At 39.4% G+C, this 20,341-nt stretch overlaps 1 protein-coding gene across 1 annotated transcript; it reads right to left on the bottom strand.

Annotated features, from left to right (window-relative positions):
- Positions 1-2,697: 2,697 nt before the first annotated feature.
- On the bottom strand, positions 2,698-19,684 carry Prx5 (Peroxiredoxin 5). The gene is made up of 4 exons (XM_068349636.1): positions 19,528-19,684; positions 17,038-17,172; positions 15,252-15,383; positions 2,698-3,102 (listed from the first exon to the last, which is right to left on the bottom strand). The coding sequence occupies exons 1-4, from the start codon at positions 19,630-19,632 to the stop codon at positions 2,905-2,907; spliced, it is 570 nt and encodes a 189-aa protein (XP_068205737.1). The 5' UTR covers positions 19,633-19,684; the 3' UTR covers positions 2,698-2,904.
- Positions 19,685-20,341: the final 657 nt, after the last annotated feature.

Below are 20,341 nucleotides of genomic sequence, written 5' to 3'. Positions count from 1 at the left end.
AATTATCTCGTCCAACCAATCAGCGATCAGGAAACTTTTCCGAGTTAAAAGGGAACCGCTGCGAGTCGGTGCAAACCTGCATCGCTAAAAGAAATTGACTTTAGGGAATGATGCAAGGGAGCAACAGTAATATCTACATTGCACCGCTCAAGGCATACTGTTAGCACTCCCCTTCTAAAAAAGGCTGTTAATTGCTATTTAGTAAGCTACCATATTTTCACATGAAATTGAAAGTAAAATTGTATTTGAATCAGATAATTTGGATAGTTAACTTCCCTCAACTAATGGTCTTTAATTCAAAACAGGTGTTCAAGAGAATGCCTAGCTTGTCAAGGAACCATTGAACTACGTAAAGTAATTATTTACGTGCAGGGAGTATCCGTTACCACGCACAGCACGGCTAGAGCAGTAAATTGTACAACATACCATGGCTTTCGCCAAGGGTCCTTAGTACCCACTGTTAACCCTTTTACCCCCAAAAGGACGTACTGGTACGTTTCACAAAACACATCCCTTTACCCCCTGGACGTACTGGTACGTTTCACAAAACACATCCCTTTACCCCCTTGGATGTACCAGTACGTCCTTACAAAAAACTGCTATTTACAATTTTTTTTTTTCATATTTTTGATAATTTTTTGAGAAACTTCAGGCATTTTCCAAGAGAATGAGACCAACCTGACCTCTCTATGGCGAAAATTAAGGCTGTTAGAGTAATTTAAAAAAAAAATGTGCTTGAAAAAAAATAACCCCTGGGGGTTAAGGGTTGGAAAGTTCCATATAGCCTGGGGGTAAAAGGGTTAATTTCCCTACACCTCTGTTCAATTTAACCTTGCTCTAATTCCATCTTTCATTCAAGAATTAAGTGCTAGCAAGGTTCAAGAATCTACTTCTGGTCTAATTATTAAGACAACATACCAACGATTCCTCACGAAATCAAGAATTTGAGTCTTAAGAGATAAAACAATATCATCATTAACAAGACACATTTACCAAGACATGACAACCTGAAAGGATCGGGGTATGTCTTGAGGGCCTTAAATTTCATTTTCAAAATGAGATACCAGTAAACAGTACTTTCCATGGGTCCCTTCTCACCTCACTATCAAACTTCTTTTAATTTTTTACCAGTTTTTACCTACAATTAAAGAACAGATCCTTTGAATGCTCCCTAGAGAAACAAAAGTGATTTATTTATCTCAATAAAATTATTTACAATTAATTATAACTATAATGCCATTAATAAAAACAGTATAAAGATGACAAGCACTCTCACAATAGTGTGGACAGCTCAGTAGTTAACACTTAAGTTCACAAGACTGTCTTTACTTGTTTCAACAAGGTTAGGAATGTAATATAATGCACACTTTAATCCTGTGCGTTTAGTAAAGAAAATAATGTTGGTAATGATAAATAACAGATCAAATTCCAGTATACAAGAGATGAGACCAGCGACTTCATACAATTTGTCTACATATGGTATAAAGAAATTTTGAAATAAAGCACTACAGTGATAAATGAGGATACAAGATACAAGGCTTTACAAATTACTGTAACAGATGATAAACTCTTGCAAGGTGAGTAATAATGGGCGATTATTAAGCAAGTGCTTTAGACGAGGAAAAATATGACAGTATGGTTGCACACAGAGTCAATGTGTTGAACGGGTAGTACAGTTTACCATAGCCTGATTTAGATTTCACCGTTGGATAAAAATGGGCGATTATTAAGAAAGTGCTTTAGACGAGGAGAAATATAACAATATGGTTGCACACAGAGTCAATGTGTTGAACGGGTAGTACGGTTTATCATAGCCTGATTTAGATTTCACCGTTGGATAAAACAAAATAGGAATTACATATAGTGTGAGCACTTTCTAAAAATGTAAATTCAACATTCTCAACCCTTCACGATGTTCAAATCTAAATTAGATGGCTTAGTTCTTTTTAATGTCACATATAGTGTTGTCTAATGTCTTTGAAAGCACCTTCATGCGGTACTGTGACTAGGTCAAGTAATTAAGCAAGTTCTTTTCGTTTATCATTTATAAATTGCTGTAGAAATGTGATTCACATCAATCAGCAACCAAATCAAATGAATTAATGTACTGCACTTGATTTCCAGTAACATTTCACATTCAATTAATTTAGATTTTCCTATTTTGATGGACTTGATCAAAGGAGGTGCCAACCATTGTGAACTTCTAGCAAAGGAAAATCCTCCGAAAAAAAAGTCATCACAGGAGACACTGGGTATTTATCATGACTGAGAGGCCTAAAAGGCCTATTATCACATCAAGTGGATTAATGATAGGTTATAGAGTAGCTATCAATGAAGTTCAGGATTTTCATTATTGTCCTAAAGAGAATTTTGAATAACATCCTAAACCTATTAGTATATTTTTATACCTTGCATCAATTTTCACATCCACTGACTTTATTACAGTACCAAATTAGTTTTTGGACAAACCTACAATAAATTCTTTACTCTTTGTCTTATATCTTTTCTTTTATTTCACAAGCAAAGTATTAAAAAGTGACTTAAATCTCTCTCACTTCTGCATAAACATAACTTTCTTTTTTCATATGAAAAGCTATAACTTTGGTTGATAATGTACGTACATTTGCTCTTGTCAAACCAGATAGAGTACAATACCTGACTAAGAAATTTTTAAGGTAGTGAAATCAAATGACAATGTTAACAGTGAGATTTATGTTACACATCATCTACAGTGCTATAAAACAAAAGCAAGTATTACACTCTACCTCTTACATTACAAAATACACTGTAACAGAAGATATGACTAAATCATAAATGCATAACCTCCTCAACTACATAATATAAAGGGTGTCTACGTAACACCAGTAAACATATTCTTTCTACACAGATCTATTAACAAAAGCTTTACAACTTTGCAAGCATATTTTCTGCTAAAGAGCAAGTGAGACCTTTTCCATCAGGTTCCACATTCAACTGTGTAACTTTGCCATCTTCAACAACCATAGAATAACGCTTTGATCTTAGTCCACCAAGGACTGCCAACTCTTGTTCCAGTCCTATGGCTTTAGTGAACTCAGCATTAGTATCTGCCAACATTCGAATCTGTGGAAACAATAAAAAAAAAAATAACGAAAATAATAAAGAGTGAAAGCAATGTCATGTGATTATTGATTAATGCTGCTAAAAATGTACCAATAATTCTATATAGTCCCATCCATCCATATACCAAGGCACTTCCCCCAATTTTGGGGGGTAGCCGACACCAACAATGAAACAAAACAAAAAGGGGACCTCTACTCTCTATGTTCCTTCAGCCTAATCAGGGACTCAACCGAGTTCAGCTGGTACTGCTAGGGTGCCACAGCCCAACCTCCAACATTTCCACCACAGATGAAGCTTCATAATGCTGACTCCCCTACTGCTGCTACCTCCGCGGTCATCTAAGGCACCGGAGGAAGCAGCAGGGCCTACTGGAACTGCGTCACAATCGCTCGCCATTCATTCCTATTTCTAGCACGCTCTCTTGCCTCTCTCACATCTATCCTCCTATCACCCAGAGCTTTCTTCACACCATCCATCCACCCAAACCTTGGCCCTCCTCTCGTACTTCTCCCATCAACTCTTGCATTCATCATCACCTTTAGCAGACAACCATTTTCCATTCTCTCGACATGGCCAAACCACCTCAACACATTCATATCCACTCTAGCCGCTAACTCATTTCTTACACCCGTTCTCTCCCTCACCACTTCGTTCCTAACCCTATCTACTCGAGATACACCAGCCATACTCCTTAGACACTTCATCTCAAACACATTCAATTTCTGTCTCTCCATCACTTTCATTCCCCACAACTCCGATCCATACATCACAGTTGGTACAATCACTTTCTCTTATAGAACTCTCTTTACATTCATGCCCAACCCTCTATTTTTTACTACTCCCTTAACTGCCCCCAACACTTTGCAACCTTCATTCACTCTCTGACGTACATCTGCTTCCACTCCACCATTTGCTGCAACAATAGACCCCAAGTACTTAAACTGATCCACCTCCTCAAGTAACTCTCCATTCAACATGACATTCAACCTTGCACCACCTTCCCTTCTCGTACATCTCATAACCTTACTCTTACCCACATTAACTCTCAACTTCCTTCTCTCACACACCCTTCCAAATTCTGTCACTAGTCGGTCAAGCTTCTGTTCTGTGTCTGCTACCAGTACAGTATCATCCGCAAACAACAACTGATTTACCTCCCATTCATGGTCATTCTCGCCTACCAGTTTTAATCCTCGTCCAAGCACTCGAGCATTCACCTCTCTCACCACTCCATCAACATACAAGTTAAACAACCACGGCGACATCACACATCCCTGTCTCAGCCCCACTCTCACCGGAAACCAATCACTCACTTCATTTCCTATTCTAACACATGCTTTACTACCTTTGTAGAAACTTTTCACTGCTTGCAACAACCTTCCACCAACTCCATATAACCTCATCACATTCCACATTGCTTCCCTATCAACTCTATCATATGCTTTCTCCAGATCCATAAACGCAACATACACCTCCTTACCTTTTGCTAAATATTTCTCGCATATCTGCCTAACTGTAAAAATCTGATTCATACAACCCCTACCTCTTCTAAAACCACCCTGTACTTCCAAGATTGCATTCTCTGTTTTATCCTTAATCCTATTAATCAATACTCTACCATACACTTTTCCAACTACACTCAACAAACTAATACCTCTTGAATTACAACACTCATGCACATCTCCCTTACCCTTATATAGTGGTACAATACATGCACAAACCCAATCTACTGGTACCATTGACAACACAAAACACATATTAAACAATCTCACCAACCATTCAAGTACAGTCACACCCCCTTCCTTCAACATCTCGGCTTTCACACCGTCCATACCAGATGCTTTTCCTACTCTTGTTTCATCTAGTGCTCTCCTCACTTCATCTATTGTTATCTCTCTCTCATTCTCATCTCCCATCACTGGCACCTCAACACCTGGAACAGCAATTATATCTGCCTCCCTATTATCCTCAACATTCAGCAAACTTTCAAAATATTCCGCCCACCTTTTCCTTGCCTCCTCTCCTTTTAACAACCTTCCATTTCCATCTTTCACTGTCTCTTCAATTCTTGCGCCAGCCTTCCTTACTCTCTTCACTTCTTTCCAAAACTTCTTCTTACTCTCTTCATATGACTGACCCAATCCCTGACCCCACCTCAGGTCAGCTGCCCTCTTTGCCTCACGTACCTTGCGCTTTACTTCCACCTTTTTCTCTCTATATTTTTCATACTTCTCTATACTATTACTCTGCAGCCATTCTTCAAAAGCCCTCTTTTTCTCTTCCACTTTCACCTTCACTCCTTCATTCCACCATTCACTGCCCTTCCTCATGCTGCCTCCAACAACCTTCTTGCCACATACATCACTTGCAATCCCAACAAAATTTTCTTTTACTAACTTCCACTCCTCCTCTAAATTACCAGTTTCTCTTACTCTCACCTCATCATATGCCATTTTCAACCTTTCCTGATATTTACTTTTTACCCCCGGTTTTATTAGCTCTTCAATCCTCACTACCTCCCTTTTACATCCACCTACTCTATTCCCCCACTCTTTTGCTACAACTAATTTTCCTTCCACCAAAAAATGATCAGACATACCGTTAGCCATACCCCTAAACACGTGCACGTCTTTCAATCTTCCAAACATTCTTTTAGTTACCAACACATAATCCAATAACGCCCTTTCTACTACTCTTCCATTTGCCACTCTTACCCATGTATACTTATTTTTATCTTTCTTTTTAAAGAAGCTAGCACTTATTACCATCTCTTGTTCAACACACATGTCTACCAGTCTCTCACCACTCTCATTTTCACCTGGTACGCCATACTTACCAATGACACCTTCTACCTCTCCAGCGCCCACTCTAGCATTTAAGTCACCCATAACAACTACATAATTCCTTCTACCCAGTCCTTCTACACACCTAGTTAAATCATTCCAGAACTCATTCCGCTCTTCTTCACTTTTCTCACTACCTGGCCCATACGCACTGACAAACGCCCAACATTCCCTACCCAACCTAACCCTTACCCACATTAACCTAGATGATATCTCCTTCCATTCCACTACTTTACCTGTCATCCATTCACTCAGCAATAACGCCACACCCTCTCTCGCTCTTCCCCTTTCAATCCCAGACACTCTACCAGACATTTCACCAAACATCACTTCACCCTTTCCTTTCATCTTTGTCTCACACAAGGCCAATACATCCATCCTTCTACTTCTAAACATACTTCCAATCTCACATCTTTTACTCTCTATCGTACTACATCCACGCACATTTAAACACCCCAAAACTAGAGTGCGGGGAGCAGTCACTCTCCCCCCAGCTCCATCTCCTTGTCGATGTCTCGCAGGAATTTTTTACAGGAGAGGGGGTTCCCAGCCCCCTCGTCCCGTCCCTTTTAGTCGCCTCTTACGACACGCAGGGATAACGTTGGCGCAATTCTAATTTTTATATGCCCCCGCGGCCACAGTACTGTACAGTATATATATTTTTGGGAGTGAAAGAGATTGATAAAGAAATGTGAAAAGAATTTTTATTCTAATGGGCTTGTGTGTAGGAGCAAAAGATCTCTAATCTTGTTTTTGCTGTTTTAATTCTCATAAACTAACTTGTACTTTGCCAACTGTTGGTCTCCTATTTCATTTCTGAGTTTAGCTTTACTTTATTCTCCTTTATTTTACCAAGTACTGAAAAACTGCCAATTAGTATTTTGTATCTGTCTGCTAATGTAATATACATGAACTGAAGCCTTGAAAAAAAATTACAATATGTATGAGACAAACCTATTATTGTAAGGTTAACCTTAATAAAGGAATTAAGATGACAGGAGAAACCAATATACAGTAAATGAAATACAACAAACTTAGTTTCAAAGTATATGGAAGACATACAACTAAGTTAGTCTGCAATGTCTGACACATATTACTAAACTCCTTCATGTGGGAAAGTTGAAAAATAAGGTTCTGAGAAACAGCAATATCCATATTTGAAACTGCACAAGAAGATAAATGAAAGATTACTGTAAACTTCTCCTTCTAGCGCAGTGGTTCCCGTACCACTAGTGGTATGCGAGAGCCTTCCAGGTGGTCATGAACGATTTTTAGTTATATTTTACTTCACAAAGATGTGTACTGCCTCGTATCCGACGCTAGCCCGTCACGCTGTTCCCCAGCCACTGATTTTCCCCTCGACGTGGGAGTGCAAGCAGGGGTTCTCAGCCTTCATGGCCATCAAGTCGAAAAGCCGGAACCGTCTTGCTGCGCCCGGGCATGATTTCCGATGTGCTGTGAGCAAAGTCATGCCCCGCATTGACCAGCTGGTGAAGAAGAAGCAGATACAGCCCTCGCATTGAGTTGTTGTTTTCTTAGTTAATTTGCGTGTTCTACTTTTACAATTATAGAAATAAAGTGGTATCTGATCGAATTTAGTTTCTCCGGAACCAGGTGGTACACGGCGACTGTACGGGACCTCCAAGTGGTACTCGAACACAAAAAAGTTGGGAATCACTGTGAATCTAGCGCTTGCACTATCTTATAGTGAAGGCTACCCTAGAAAATGTCTCTGCCTGCAAAATCTATAGATGTTGTTTTAATGGGAAACTGCCTATGTGGACCAACTTTTAAAAATGGTATTTTCATTTTAAAATAAATTTTTGAACATACTTACCCCGTAGTTATATATAATTAAAGTCCCATCCTCCTCCCCTCTAAGAGACTAGAGGCATGGAATATATGAGGGTTCCTGGAATGGTTCCTAGGTACCTCGCTAGGGTGCAGGGGTGGTACACCTGGCTATCCAATCGGCGATTGGCGCGAGATTCGAATTTTCTGCCGTGACGTCAGGGATGTAAGCTATATATATAACTACCGGGTAAGTCTTATGTTTAAAATACAAGAAGGCTACTTATACAAGGAAGAAAGCAAAGACGAAGTCAAAGTACAGTAATCAGTTACATGAGAGAAAATCAAGAGGTTATTGTGACATTGGTCTAATGTACTGAAAGATACAAATCAATACCTATCACGTCGTGAGCTCTTACTCATGTGCCTTCCGTGGAAGGTCAAGTGAAGCCTTGAGAGAGAACCCCTCTCAACCAAAACAAGATCGTATTTCTGGAAGTCTTCAACGTCAACCTTCCCATGCACCTCGTACGCTTGAGACAGCACCTCAGTGCTCTTACAGGACACAGTAAAAGCTGGTCAGGATCATAATTTAAAACTATAGAAATCTGAAATCAGGCACTGAAGGGTTCTGAGCTTTAGTGATGAAATCGGGGATGATGGAGAGCGGGACCAGCCTCCACACCCTTGAATGAAAGTCCATGGAGCTTGCTAACCTCTTTAGTCTAGGCTAAGCAAGCAGGAAAATTGATATCAGGGCAAGGTCCATGTCCGAGGATTGCCTCAACGGTTCATAGGCTGCCCCTTTCAGAGAACACACACTTCCACTAAATACCAGGATGGTGGACCCACCTCAACTGGAGGGCAAGTCGGTCAAAAAACCCTACCCCCCTGCTAACTAGCGCAGGGGGTAATATACCCTCGTTAAATTCTAATGGCTCGCCATTTCAGCTACGCTAAAAGGTAAACCCAAAGTAAATAGCATGGTTTGTATTTCGGTTACGGAACAAACCATAAGATGGCCCACTTGGTCTGGTAGACTACTGCCGAGGATCTGCGGAGGCATCCAGAGATCTACTGTGTGGTCTCTAGAGAAAAGCCTTTCTCAGAAAGATTACTGTAAACTTCTCCTTCTAGCGATTGCACTATCTTGTAATTATCGTGAAGGCTACCCTAGAAAATGTCTCTGCCTGCAAGATAGTGTAAGCGCTAGAAGGAGAAGTTTACAGTAATCTTTCTGAGAAAGGCTTTTCTCTAGAGACCACACGATAGATCTCTGGATGCCTCAAGCTCAATGAAGATAAAAGTGAATGTATTATTTTTGGAAATGAAAAAGATATAAAAAGAATGGAATGCTTCCAAAGAATTAAAATAGGTCAATCGATCATTGACCTAAAGAAATCTGTCAGGAATCTTGGAGTAATCATGGATGATAGACTGACAATGAATGAACATATAAATAATATGGTAAGAAATTGTAACTATCATATTAGAAACATAGCATTTATTAGTAAATACTTAGATGAAAAATCTATGGCCATACTCATTAATCACCACATATTTTCAAGAATTGATTACTGCAACTCACTGTTCTATGGCTTACCAAATTATCAGCTGAAGAAAATTCAGAGTACAAAACAGAGCCGCTAGATTATTAAAAGGACTACACAAGAGGGAAAGAGTTACCCCTGCACTAATTAAATTACACTGGCTACCGGTAAAAGCGAGAATTGAATACAAGCTACTCTTACTAACGTTTAAGATACTGAACCAAAATATCTAAAAGAATGCCTGAATAAACTAGAACTAGAAACAAATGTTAACACAATACACATGAGTGACAAACATAGGCTATCTGAACCAAGAACAAATAGTAAATTTGGTGAAAGGGCTTTTAGCTACTGTGCGCCTAGACATTATAATAACCTGCCAACTGAAATGAAGGACCTAAAGGGAGCAATTGAATTTAAGAAGAAACTAAAGACATTACTTTTCACAAGATCATATGATTTGGAAGATGCTACAATCAAAGAATTGTATAAGTTATAATGAAAATGTTTCGTTACATGATTAATATGGACCCGGTCGAGAAGTAGTTCACTCGACTTCAGTGGAGGGTTGGATTTAAACCCAAAACAAGTAAACAAGTAAGAAAGGAGATGCTGGATAACCTCCATGAGGGGATCCCAGTGCACTATGGTAGATCCTGGTGTAAGGCCGATGTAAAAGGTAGGGGAGAGCTCTTGGGGGGTCTGTTAGGAGGAGCAGCAGATCTGGGTACCACCCCATATGCTACCAAAGTAAACACTAGGTTTGGAGTGCAGAAAATAGTGGAAAAGCATGTGTTGGGACCATCCCATGGGTGCTGGAATGTGTCCTCAAACGCTGATTCTGGGTCTGGAACATGAGAGCAGATCGGCTGTTAGTGGTTCAGCGACGTAGTGAAGAGATACACCGTCAAGAGAATTTCACAAAGTCACAAGTGGTGTCATGATGGAGATTACCTTCACTAGTATGGACTTAGCCTACCCTGACTCCTCCTATTGGATTGTCCACGACAATGAAATGGATAGTTCTAGGCACCTCACCCAACTTATTCAGTTTTCATATGACCAACCCTTGGGAAAGACTTCCTCTCCTGGTTCCAAAGACAAGGACTCTAAGGGATCTATCCCCATCGGATCTGATGAATCACAATCAGTGGCATGCTTAACGGGAACAGGGGAGGGGTGAGCTGAATATGGCCCTCGAACGTGCTTGCTCGATGATGAAGCAGCAGTATCCTACTACTTGACAGGACTCTGACGATTCTTACACCGTTCCGAGATATCTTTCCTTTCTCACTAGACCTGTGGGACAGGAACATGAGGAGGAGACAGGGGGTCATCCTGCAGAATCACTTTATCAGGAGAAGCTGGGTCATGATATTGGACTGTGGACATACAGTATGGCTTCACATCCTCCATAACCTAAATGTAGATCTGGGGTTGCTGAAAACTTTAATAAGAGATCTAACTAAAATTATTGTATGGTGCAAATTATGGGGCATGAAGCTGAATCATAACAAAACTTAAAAGTATGATTGTAAGTAGGTTGAGGACAGTGGCTCCTCAACATCCGGATCTCAGCACTGATAATGTTTCTTTAACTCTGTATGTCCCTCTTAAAATTTTAGGTGTGATTCTCGACAGCAAATTTACTTTTGAGAAACACATTAGGTCTGTGTCTTCTTCAATTGAACAAAAAACTGGCTTATTGAGAAAGTCATTCAAGATTTTCGGTGATCAATCTATTCTGAAGTGGTTTAATTCTATCATTCTACCTTATTTTGATTATTGTTCTCCTGTCTGGTCTTCAGCTGCTGATTCTAATCTTAATTTGTTGGAAAGGAACTCACAACCAATTAAATTTCTTATTCCTGATCGAGATATTTATCTCTGGCACCGTCACTCAATTAGCTCGTTAGGCGTGTTGCACAAGATTCTTCATAATTCTGACCATCCTTTACATTCAGATCTTCCAGGACAGTTCCATACAGTCCATAATACTAGGCAAGCAGTTAATTCTAATAGTCAGGCCTTCTCCATCATGAGGCTCAATACTACAGTCATTTTAATAAGGCCTTCTTATCAAGGTCTAGGAGGTTTAATAAAGAAGCCCTCTTCAAGATGAAGGATGCTATTCCAGCTGTGATCAGTAGAACTTCCAAAGTTCAAACTTACAGCAAATGTTTTTATGTTGAACAGACTGGCATGTCTTTTTATAATTTATATATGAAATATCTGTTTTATTGCTGTTACTGTTTTTAAAATATTTCATTTCAATTGTTCATTATTTCTCATATCGTTTATTTATTTCCTTATTTCCCTTCTTCACTAGGCATTTTTCCCTGTTTGGAGCCCTTGGGCTTTAGCATCTTGTTTTTCCAATTAGGGTTATAACTTAGCTAGTAATACAGTAATAGGTAGAAGGTTGGCCAAGACACCAGCCACTCGTTGAGAAACTACCGCTATAGTTATTAGGTCCTTTGACTGGCCAGACAGTACTAACTTGGATCCCTCTCTCTGGTTACAGCTCATTTCATCTTTGTCGACACATACACAGAATAGCCTGGCCTCTTTCTTTACACATTCTGCTCTTTCCTCATATACAGTGAACCCTCGCTACTTCGCGGTTCGACCATCGCGGATTCACCACTTCGCGGATTCTTTCCATAACCCATATATATACAGTAATATATATATATATATATATATGTATGCATGTATTTATGTATATATGTAGGTATGTATATGTGTATACATATAAATATATATATATATATATATACACACACACACACACACATATATATATATATATATATATATATATATATATATATATATATCTAAAGTAGGAAGATGTGATGTAGTTCTAAGGGAAAAGTATGGGAAATATGTCTGGGTAATAAGCAAAGCTCTACCTCCAGTTTGTTTCTACATTATGATCAGAGATAAATGTAAACAAAACATTGGTTGCCATTTTTTATCGTGCTTTTTAGCATGTTTAGGAAATGCATGATATAAAATAACCTTTAATATTTGTGCCTGTTTTAGTTTAGGGTACTGTAGTACATGCATTAAGTGTTCTGTACATTAAAGGGTAGTTTGTTAACAGTACTATGGTAAGCAGCTCTTCTACGAGAAGGACACTCCAAAATCAAACCATTGTTCCCTAGTCTTATGGTAATGCCATAGCCTCTGTACCATGGCCTACCACTGTCTCGGGTTAGAGATCTCTTGCTTGAGGGTACATTTAGGCAGACTATTCTATCTTATTTCTCCTCTTGATATTTTGAAGTTTTTATAGTTTATATATGAAATATTTTAATGTCATTATTCTTAAACTTCCCTTGTTGGTTATTTCCTTTCCTTACTGGGCTATTTTCCCTGTTGCAGACCTTGGACTTACAGCATCTTGCTTTTCCATCTAGGGATGTAGCTTAGCAAATAATAATAAAAATAATAATAAATAATAATAAATAATAATAAATAATACCAACAATAATAACTGACGTGTTATCCAAATCAATGGGAATATGCCGATATTCCCCAGTGATACAAGAAGTTCTCGAAGATGAAATACCAGAATGTCTCATCCGAGGATCATAAAAACACATATTTCTGTCGGCTTCTAACGGTCTTGGGGGAGTAAGAGACATTAGGTCTACAATAACATCACAAATTTTTAAGTAATTTGTATTTTTAACATACTTACCTAGAACTACCTTCTTAGGAGTTACTGGTTAACTCTACCTAACCAACCAGCTTTTTGTATAGTTTATCTCCCTCTTCCCGTTTTCTACGGGGTCTACCTCTGGCAGTGTGGTATATGCCCCGAGGCGACCCCGGGGTCAGGCAGCGTGCTAGCTCAGGTTGAATCGCCAGTAAGTTTCTGGTCGCGACGCGATACACATCTCGCCGCGCTCTCTCTTACCTATGCGACTCTCGTGTCCCCCGAACATGAAGATTACCTGCTGAATTCTGAGGCTGGGGGACCACCCTTAGAAAAAAAAGAGTAAAGGGCACAGGTCACTGCCTGTCACAGCGCTGTTTCAAGGCTACAACCTCCAAGCAGGAGGTACAGCCACATCCACAGTCTGTTGGGCTCATTACTGTGGAGTCCATTCCCGAACATCATCCTCCTCAATAAAAACGACAGGAGAAATATCTTGATGGAATGAAGGATGCTCTTTGGAACAGGACATGAGTATAAAGAGCAAAAGCAAGAATTGGGAGAGAAAGCAGCGCTATCCCCTGAACTACTGTTTGGCAGACGTGCCTTGTGCTCCCCAAAACTGTGTAATGGCAGTTGCACATTGTGCTCCCTTAACTTGTGGGACAGCGGACATACCACCCTTCGAGCAACTCACTGCTGGCACTCCATCCTAACTGGCACTTCGACAATACTGATCCTGTTGAGCAGTGTACACCCTGTCCTTAGTCTACAACTTAGGATTAGGTGAAGACACCCTTAGGCCTTCTCTTCTTTGAATCGCCCACATAAAAGATATGTGAACCTTTAAGGTAAAGGGAAGCTCTCATGTTCCAGACCCAGAATCAGCGTTTGAGGACGCATTCCAGCACCCATGGGATGGTCCCAACACATGCTTTTCCACTATTTTCTGCACTCCAAACCTAGTGTTTACTTTGGTAGCATATGGGGTGGTACCCAGACCTGCTGCTGCTCCTAACAGATCCCCCAAGAGCTCTCCCCTACCTTTTACATCGGCCTTACACCAGTAAAGGGAAGCGTAGACTTCCTCGCTAAAGATAGCGAATATAACGGCTAGGGTAGGTGCTCAGCCAAGTTACTTGCCTACTGTGTGGGCAATACAGATGTTCAACCAGAAAACTTACTGTTTGACCCCTGATCAGATCAAATAAGAAAAGCTGATTGTAGGAGTCCAGCAAGGTAGTAGGAAGGGAAGGCAATGGCACAAGATGGCACTTTTACGCCGGTGTGCAGCGAGCTACAGTTGGAATGCGTTTAACATCTTGTAATAAAGATGCAGCAAATGGATTAACCTCTAGCAAAGGATCTCCTGCCTTGCTATCAAAGGCAGAGGAATCTATGTCTTCAGGAAAAACCTGATAAAACACTTGGGTGCCATCCTTTGTCGTCTAGTCCTGTGAAAAACTTGACGACGAAGGAGCATCACGGGAGAATTTCAGGAGTCAGAAGAGGAGATCTTTGACTTTTACTCGCTTTAAAAGCCGAAGCAGTTAAAGGAGAGCGATCCCTCCTATATTTCTTTTGATTTCTGCCGTGAAATTCCTTCTACTGGGAGAGCGGCCACTCCTTGCACATAATACAAGGAGACTCCGACATGAAGCCATGTATTCCACACACCAGCCACAAAGGATGGAGATCGACTTCCAAACAATTCATGTACGTCCCACAATGACATCCATCTACACCTGGACAAGTTCTCATCACACAAACAATTTTCCTTTACACTCAAGCTGAAATAAGACAAAGCCCTCAATGCAAAGAAGAAAAACTGCAAAGCCCAGATGCAACAATACACATCCTAACAGGAGAAAGGCCAGATACAACAATGCACGTCTTAAAAGGGGCAAAGGCCAGAGTAGGCATGTCTTGCCAAGTTCGATTCAGAGCCTCTCCACTCTACGCACTGGGAGAGTGACTGCCAGATCCTTGATGATTCTTTATCAGACATATCCAGCTCGTGCCAGTGTAACCCCTTTTAAATTATGAAGGTTTGTTTCACATAGGAATAAAAAGTAACTAAAAACCAAAAACTTCTGCCAATGGCAGAAGGTCTATTCTCACTGACAGCTGAAATCAGATATTAAAATTATCATCATTAAAAACATTATTACTAAAATTATTATTATTAAAATAATAACGGCCATCTATTTACACCTAATTATATTTGTATTTGTGGCAGAACAATTGTGTATTACTTAGGGTTAACATTAAAAAGATATACATGTACTGTAGTCTCACCTTATTAGATACTTTGTTATTTTCACCCCAAGCATTCATGACGAAGGGATCATTGACGGCAACACAAATAATTTCGTTGATACCTTTAGACTTCAGTTCCTCTGCTTGTTTTATGTATCCAGGTAGGTGAGTCTGAAAGAATGTTCCAGCAATATATCAGGCATTACAGCAGTATCAATTTTTTTTGCCAATTCAGAACATAGATTGAAATTAAATATGCTGTAATGTACAAGTACTGTACAGTAGAGTCATTCAATACCAGCTTATTACTTAACCCTTTTACCCCCAGGCTATTTGGAAATTTACAATCCTTAACCCCCAGGGGGTTATTTTTTTCCCAGCACATTTTGCAGTATATTTTTTTTTAAATTGCTCTAAAAGCCTTAATTTTTGTCATAGAGAGGTCAGGTTGGTCTCATTCTCTTGGAAAATGTCTGAATTTTCTCAAAAAATTATAAAAAATATGAAAAAAAAAAAATTTATAGCATTTTTTTGCAAGGACGTACCGGTACGTCCATGGGGGTAAAGGGATGACTTTTGTGAAACGTACCAGTACGTCCTTTGGGGGTAAAAGGGTTAACTGTACTCTGATTAGCAAAATTTAGTGCACCTGTATATGGATCAAATTTTAGTTACTGACTTTTGATAAAATGAATAACACTTCTACAAGACAGACATGTTAAAATGTATCATTTTCATTGCCCATTGCTGATTATTGCGTACAATATTTAAGAATAAAATGGTTTTGACTAAGATGCAAACACACTTTAAATTTGGAAGCAATGATAAGCATTGATCAGTCACTTCCTTTGTGATGGTTCTTTGCAGCTGTAAAAAAAAATTACTAGTCAATCACTAGCCTACTCTTACCAATTACTGTAGAGTACTTTACCATCTTTGATAAAAGAAAATTGCAAGTTTTAATTTACTGTTAAAATTAGGTAAAAATAAAAATATTCCTATACTGTATTTGTTTTCATGCAGAAATTTTAGTGATACATACATACATACATATACCAAGGCACTTCCCCCAATTTTGGGGGGTAGCCGACATCAACAAAGAAACAAAAACAAAAAGGGGACCTCTACTCTCTACGTTCCTCCCAGCCTAACAAGGGACTCAACCGAGTTCAGCTGGTACTGCTAGGGTGCCAAAGCCCAACCTCCCACATTATCCACCACAGATGAAGCTTCATAATGCTGAATCCCCTACTGCTGCTACCTCCGCGGTCATCTAAGGCATCGGAGGCAGCAGCAGGGCCTACCGGAACTGCGTCACAATCGCTCGCCATTCATTCCTATTTCTAGCACGCTCTTAAAATCTATCTTAGCTAAGGAAAGAAAACTACACAACACTACTAGTGTGCTCTCCTTGTGAAATTATACCCAATGACCTGCTGTTTATGTTCATGAATAAAAGACCCAATATATACTGTATTGGTTTTTTAACCCTTTCACCCCCAAAGGACGTACCGGTACGTTCTTGCAAAACACAGTTAATTACATATTTTTATATATTTTTGATAATTTTATGAGAAACTTCAGGCATTTTCCAAAAGAATGAGACCAACCTGACCTCTCTAGGACAAAAATTAAGCCTGTTAGAGCAATTTTAAAAAAATATATAGCAAAATGTGCTCGAAATTTAAGGGTTAAGTATTTTAAGTAATCAGAAAAAAACAAATTAAATAATTTTTCATATAATAAATGACATAACCATATTATTCAAGCACTAATTAAAAAGATGTAAAAAGCTTGGAATCTTTTAGTAAAACAAGAGATATACCTTAGAACATCCAGGAGTGAAGGCCCCTGGGACAGCAAATACCAATACTTTGCGTCCTGCTGACACATCTCGAAGGTTGACTGTGTTGGCAGGGGTCTCTTCATATAAATCTACACTAGGAATCTCATCCCCTACCTGAAATAAAAAGTTAAATACAACTGGTTAAAATGACAAATTTGGAGATGATTTTTATTTATCCAAACTATACAAACCCGAGTCCTTTACAGAGGAAAGATAACAGTGAAGCTGGAGTACATGACAGTTAGAACAAGGGGCTGGATATTACCAGCTGGGAGCGAGTTCGATTCCCCATGTAATGGAGATGAGAACTGCAGGATTGCATTATTTTGGTGTAAATGGAGAGCGTGGTGTTGTAAACAATTACCATGAAAACTATAAATACATCAGGAACACCTTTCACTTTCTTCAGAGAGGTTACTGCTTAGGTATTATTATAGTAAAACACAGAAAAAGCTCTACTAATAAAGGGATGTAGTTTTATATAAAAAAATTCCTGCTTTCTTCGAAAATGACCTTTACTTTCGTTGCAAATAAATAGTTAATAAGATATACCCTAAAATATACTACGGTAATGGAGGCCACCTATAGGGAACCGATGAGGGGGGAGTTTGAGTGGGGGAAATTTACTGGGGAATTGATAAATAATGGTAAAACTAACCTTTTCTTCTTTATACATTATTCCCTACGACGCATAATAAATCCACAAAAAATTACACGAAATATGGTCATCCTCTTTAGCAGAAATATTCATTTCACTCGTTTACATTGTACAAACCACACGTATCTACTCTTGTTCGTACTTTTGTGCATAGCTTCTTGTGCAATTACTTTCTATGTCCTGCACACTAGCCCTCCTTCCACTTTCTTTTTGCCCATGGAATTACTCCTGTTTGTTCGTTTTGTATGTAGCTCCTCCTCCTACCTTTCCCTGCCATGTGGTAAAGTTTACCATATTTGGGCATGTTTGTACACTTGAGTGTGACATTTTGGGTGTATGTATGATAGCGGCCACCTGTGTGTATTATTATGTCTAACTTAGAATACGGCAGTGTAAGGAGGGCCACAGGGGGCATTAGGCCCCCGTTAGGTAAGGACAGGGCTTGTAGGTTAGGTTAGGGGGAAAGTTTAGGTTAGTTGATGTCCATTTTTAATGAAAATGTGAGGAACTGGCCACTGATGTACAAAGGCTCCTGACATTTTCTTAGGAAGACTCCTCAGTTCCTTTGTAGATGCATTACGTGTTGGTTGTGCATTATGGAGCCCAACGTAACAAAGTGTAATGGCAGCCATTATGGGTGTAAGGATGCTATAGGCAATTTTCACGATAAATAATACTGAACACCTAGTGTAGTAAACAGTTTTTAAAAGCTCCTTGTGTTAAACCTCAACATTTAAAATGTCCCAAGTGCAATCCTGAGTTAGCTTTTAGGGAACACCACCAAATTTTCTACAATAACTCTTCAGTAAAGATTGCTAGGACAAAGTAAGACATAGGTGTCAATCATAAAGTAAGGAATTTGTGACCTAGGTAGGCATCTGGTGGGCTTGCTCCCCAGATAGGTCTGTGACCTGAGTAGGTTTGTGACCTGGGGGGGGGGGGGATGGGGGGGCTAGGTCTGTGACCTGGGAGGGGTCCAGGGGGCTAGGTCTGCGACCTGGGAGGGGGTACAGGGGGCTAGGTCTGTGACCTGGGAGGGGGGCATAGGGGATTAAGTACATGACCTGGGAACTGCTAGGTTAGGTTAGGTTAGGTGGGTATGTTAGGTTCTGTGACCTTTTACGAATCTCGATTGTTGAATAATCACACGATTTTCTCCTTTCAACCATAAAAGTCCCAGGTTCCCACCTGCCCCCCCCCCCCCCCACCCAAAGGGGAGGAGAACGGCTTATTATCGGTGAAAGTAAAGGTCAAATTCGTTAAAAGCACATTATTTACTGTAGTAAGAGTTGTTTTATCTCATGGAAATGTAGTTCTATGTTCTATAATTCTCCCCTTGTTTACTTCTTCAATATTAACCCCTGACCTACCCTAACACCTGAAGGTGAAGGTATGGCCTTGCCCTCCCTCGACGGCTCAATCTAACCTAACCAAAGATACAATTAGTCATAAAATGAAGAGTATGCTATTCCAACCTAACTTGGTAAGTGACAAATAAGGTCTACGGTAAAGTACCAAACCGGACGGTACCTGGTACCCTAGCTATGTTACTACGGTGTACCCACGGTAGTCCATAATTTCAGTCTCGGTTTTTCATACCAGTGGGGTATTATTCATTCTTAGTATTGACAATAAAATTCAAATATCTTTCGGCTACTCAAGACGTGGTACATCCCACCGGCTAAAATATAAGTTGCGTTTATGTTGGGTAACTTACTCTTAGACTATAACGTTTTAAAGTGCAGTTAAAATAACGTTTAAAAGATGGTTCTCTACTCTTACCAATATATCTGAATAGATAAAAGACTCACCTTAATAGACATGGCTCGACTGAGAGCTGTAAATATTCCTAAAGGCGACTTAGCACAAAACCGTGGAACAATCTGCGTCACTTGCGCACTGAGAATGGTCGCCATTGTTGGTACAGTGTTACCAAATCTAAGAATGCAGCAAACTCTTCTTTTTCTTCATATTCTTATTCTATCTTAGTAAGAGATCTGGGCCCTTCTTGGAGCCAATGTACTCCCCTGTAAATATGATACAAGATAAAATATTAGATCTGATCAATACAGTTGATAAATTTCAAGTGTTAGTCTGTTAGTAAACGTTAACTCCTTCACCGAATGTAATGAATGATATGTTCACTCACCCACATGAGGCTTAGTACCTTTAGTTCAAACAATATCCATGCTCCCCCCCTTCCATTGATATTGTTTTTATAGTGCAAAATATATATATATCACACTTTATTAAAACCATTTCCATTTAAATACATTTATTTATAGTCAAAACAACCTCCTGTGGTTTGTCTATGACAAAATCGTTGCATTAAATGTAGTCTCTTTACAAAAGAACATGTATGTGGGTTTAGAGACTAAATTTAATCCTAATTCCTCTGTTGGATAATTAATTCTTTTTCTCCATATTCTTCTATTTTAGTAGGAGATCTGGCCCCTTCTTGGAGCCAATGTACTCCCTTGTAAATATGAAATTCAATGAATTCAGTGAATTGTCTCAACTAAATTGTAAGACAGCCAGACTAAAGGTAAAATCCAGCCTTCAGGAAGCAGGGTGATTTGTTTTAACTTGTGCAAGAATGAAGAAAACAACAGAGAATAATCATCT

Source organism: Palaemon carinicauda, chromosome 26 (genome assembly GCF_036898095.1).
Source record: "Palaemon carinicauda isolate YSFRI2023 chromosome 26, ASM3689809v2, whole genome shotgun sequence".
NCBI lineage: Eukaryota > Metazoa > Arthropoda > Malacostraca > Decapoda > Palaemonidae > Palaemon > Palaemon carinicauda.
Note: the sequence above shows the minus strand (reverse complement) of the source record. Positions and strands in the feature narration are given on the sequence as shown.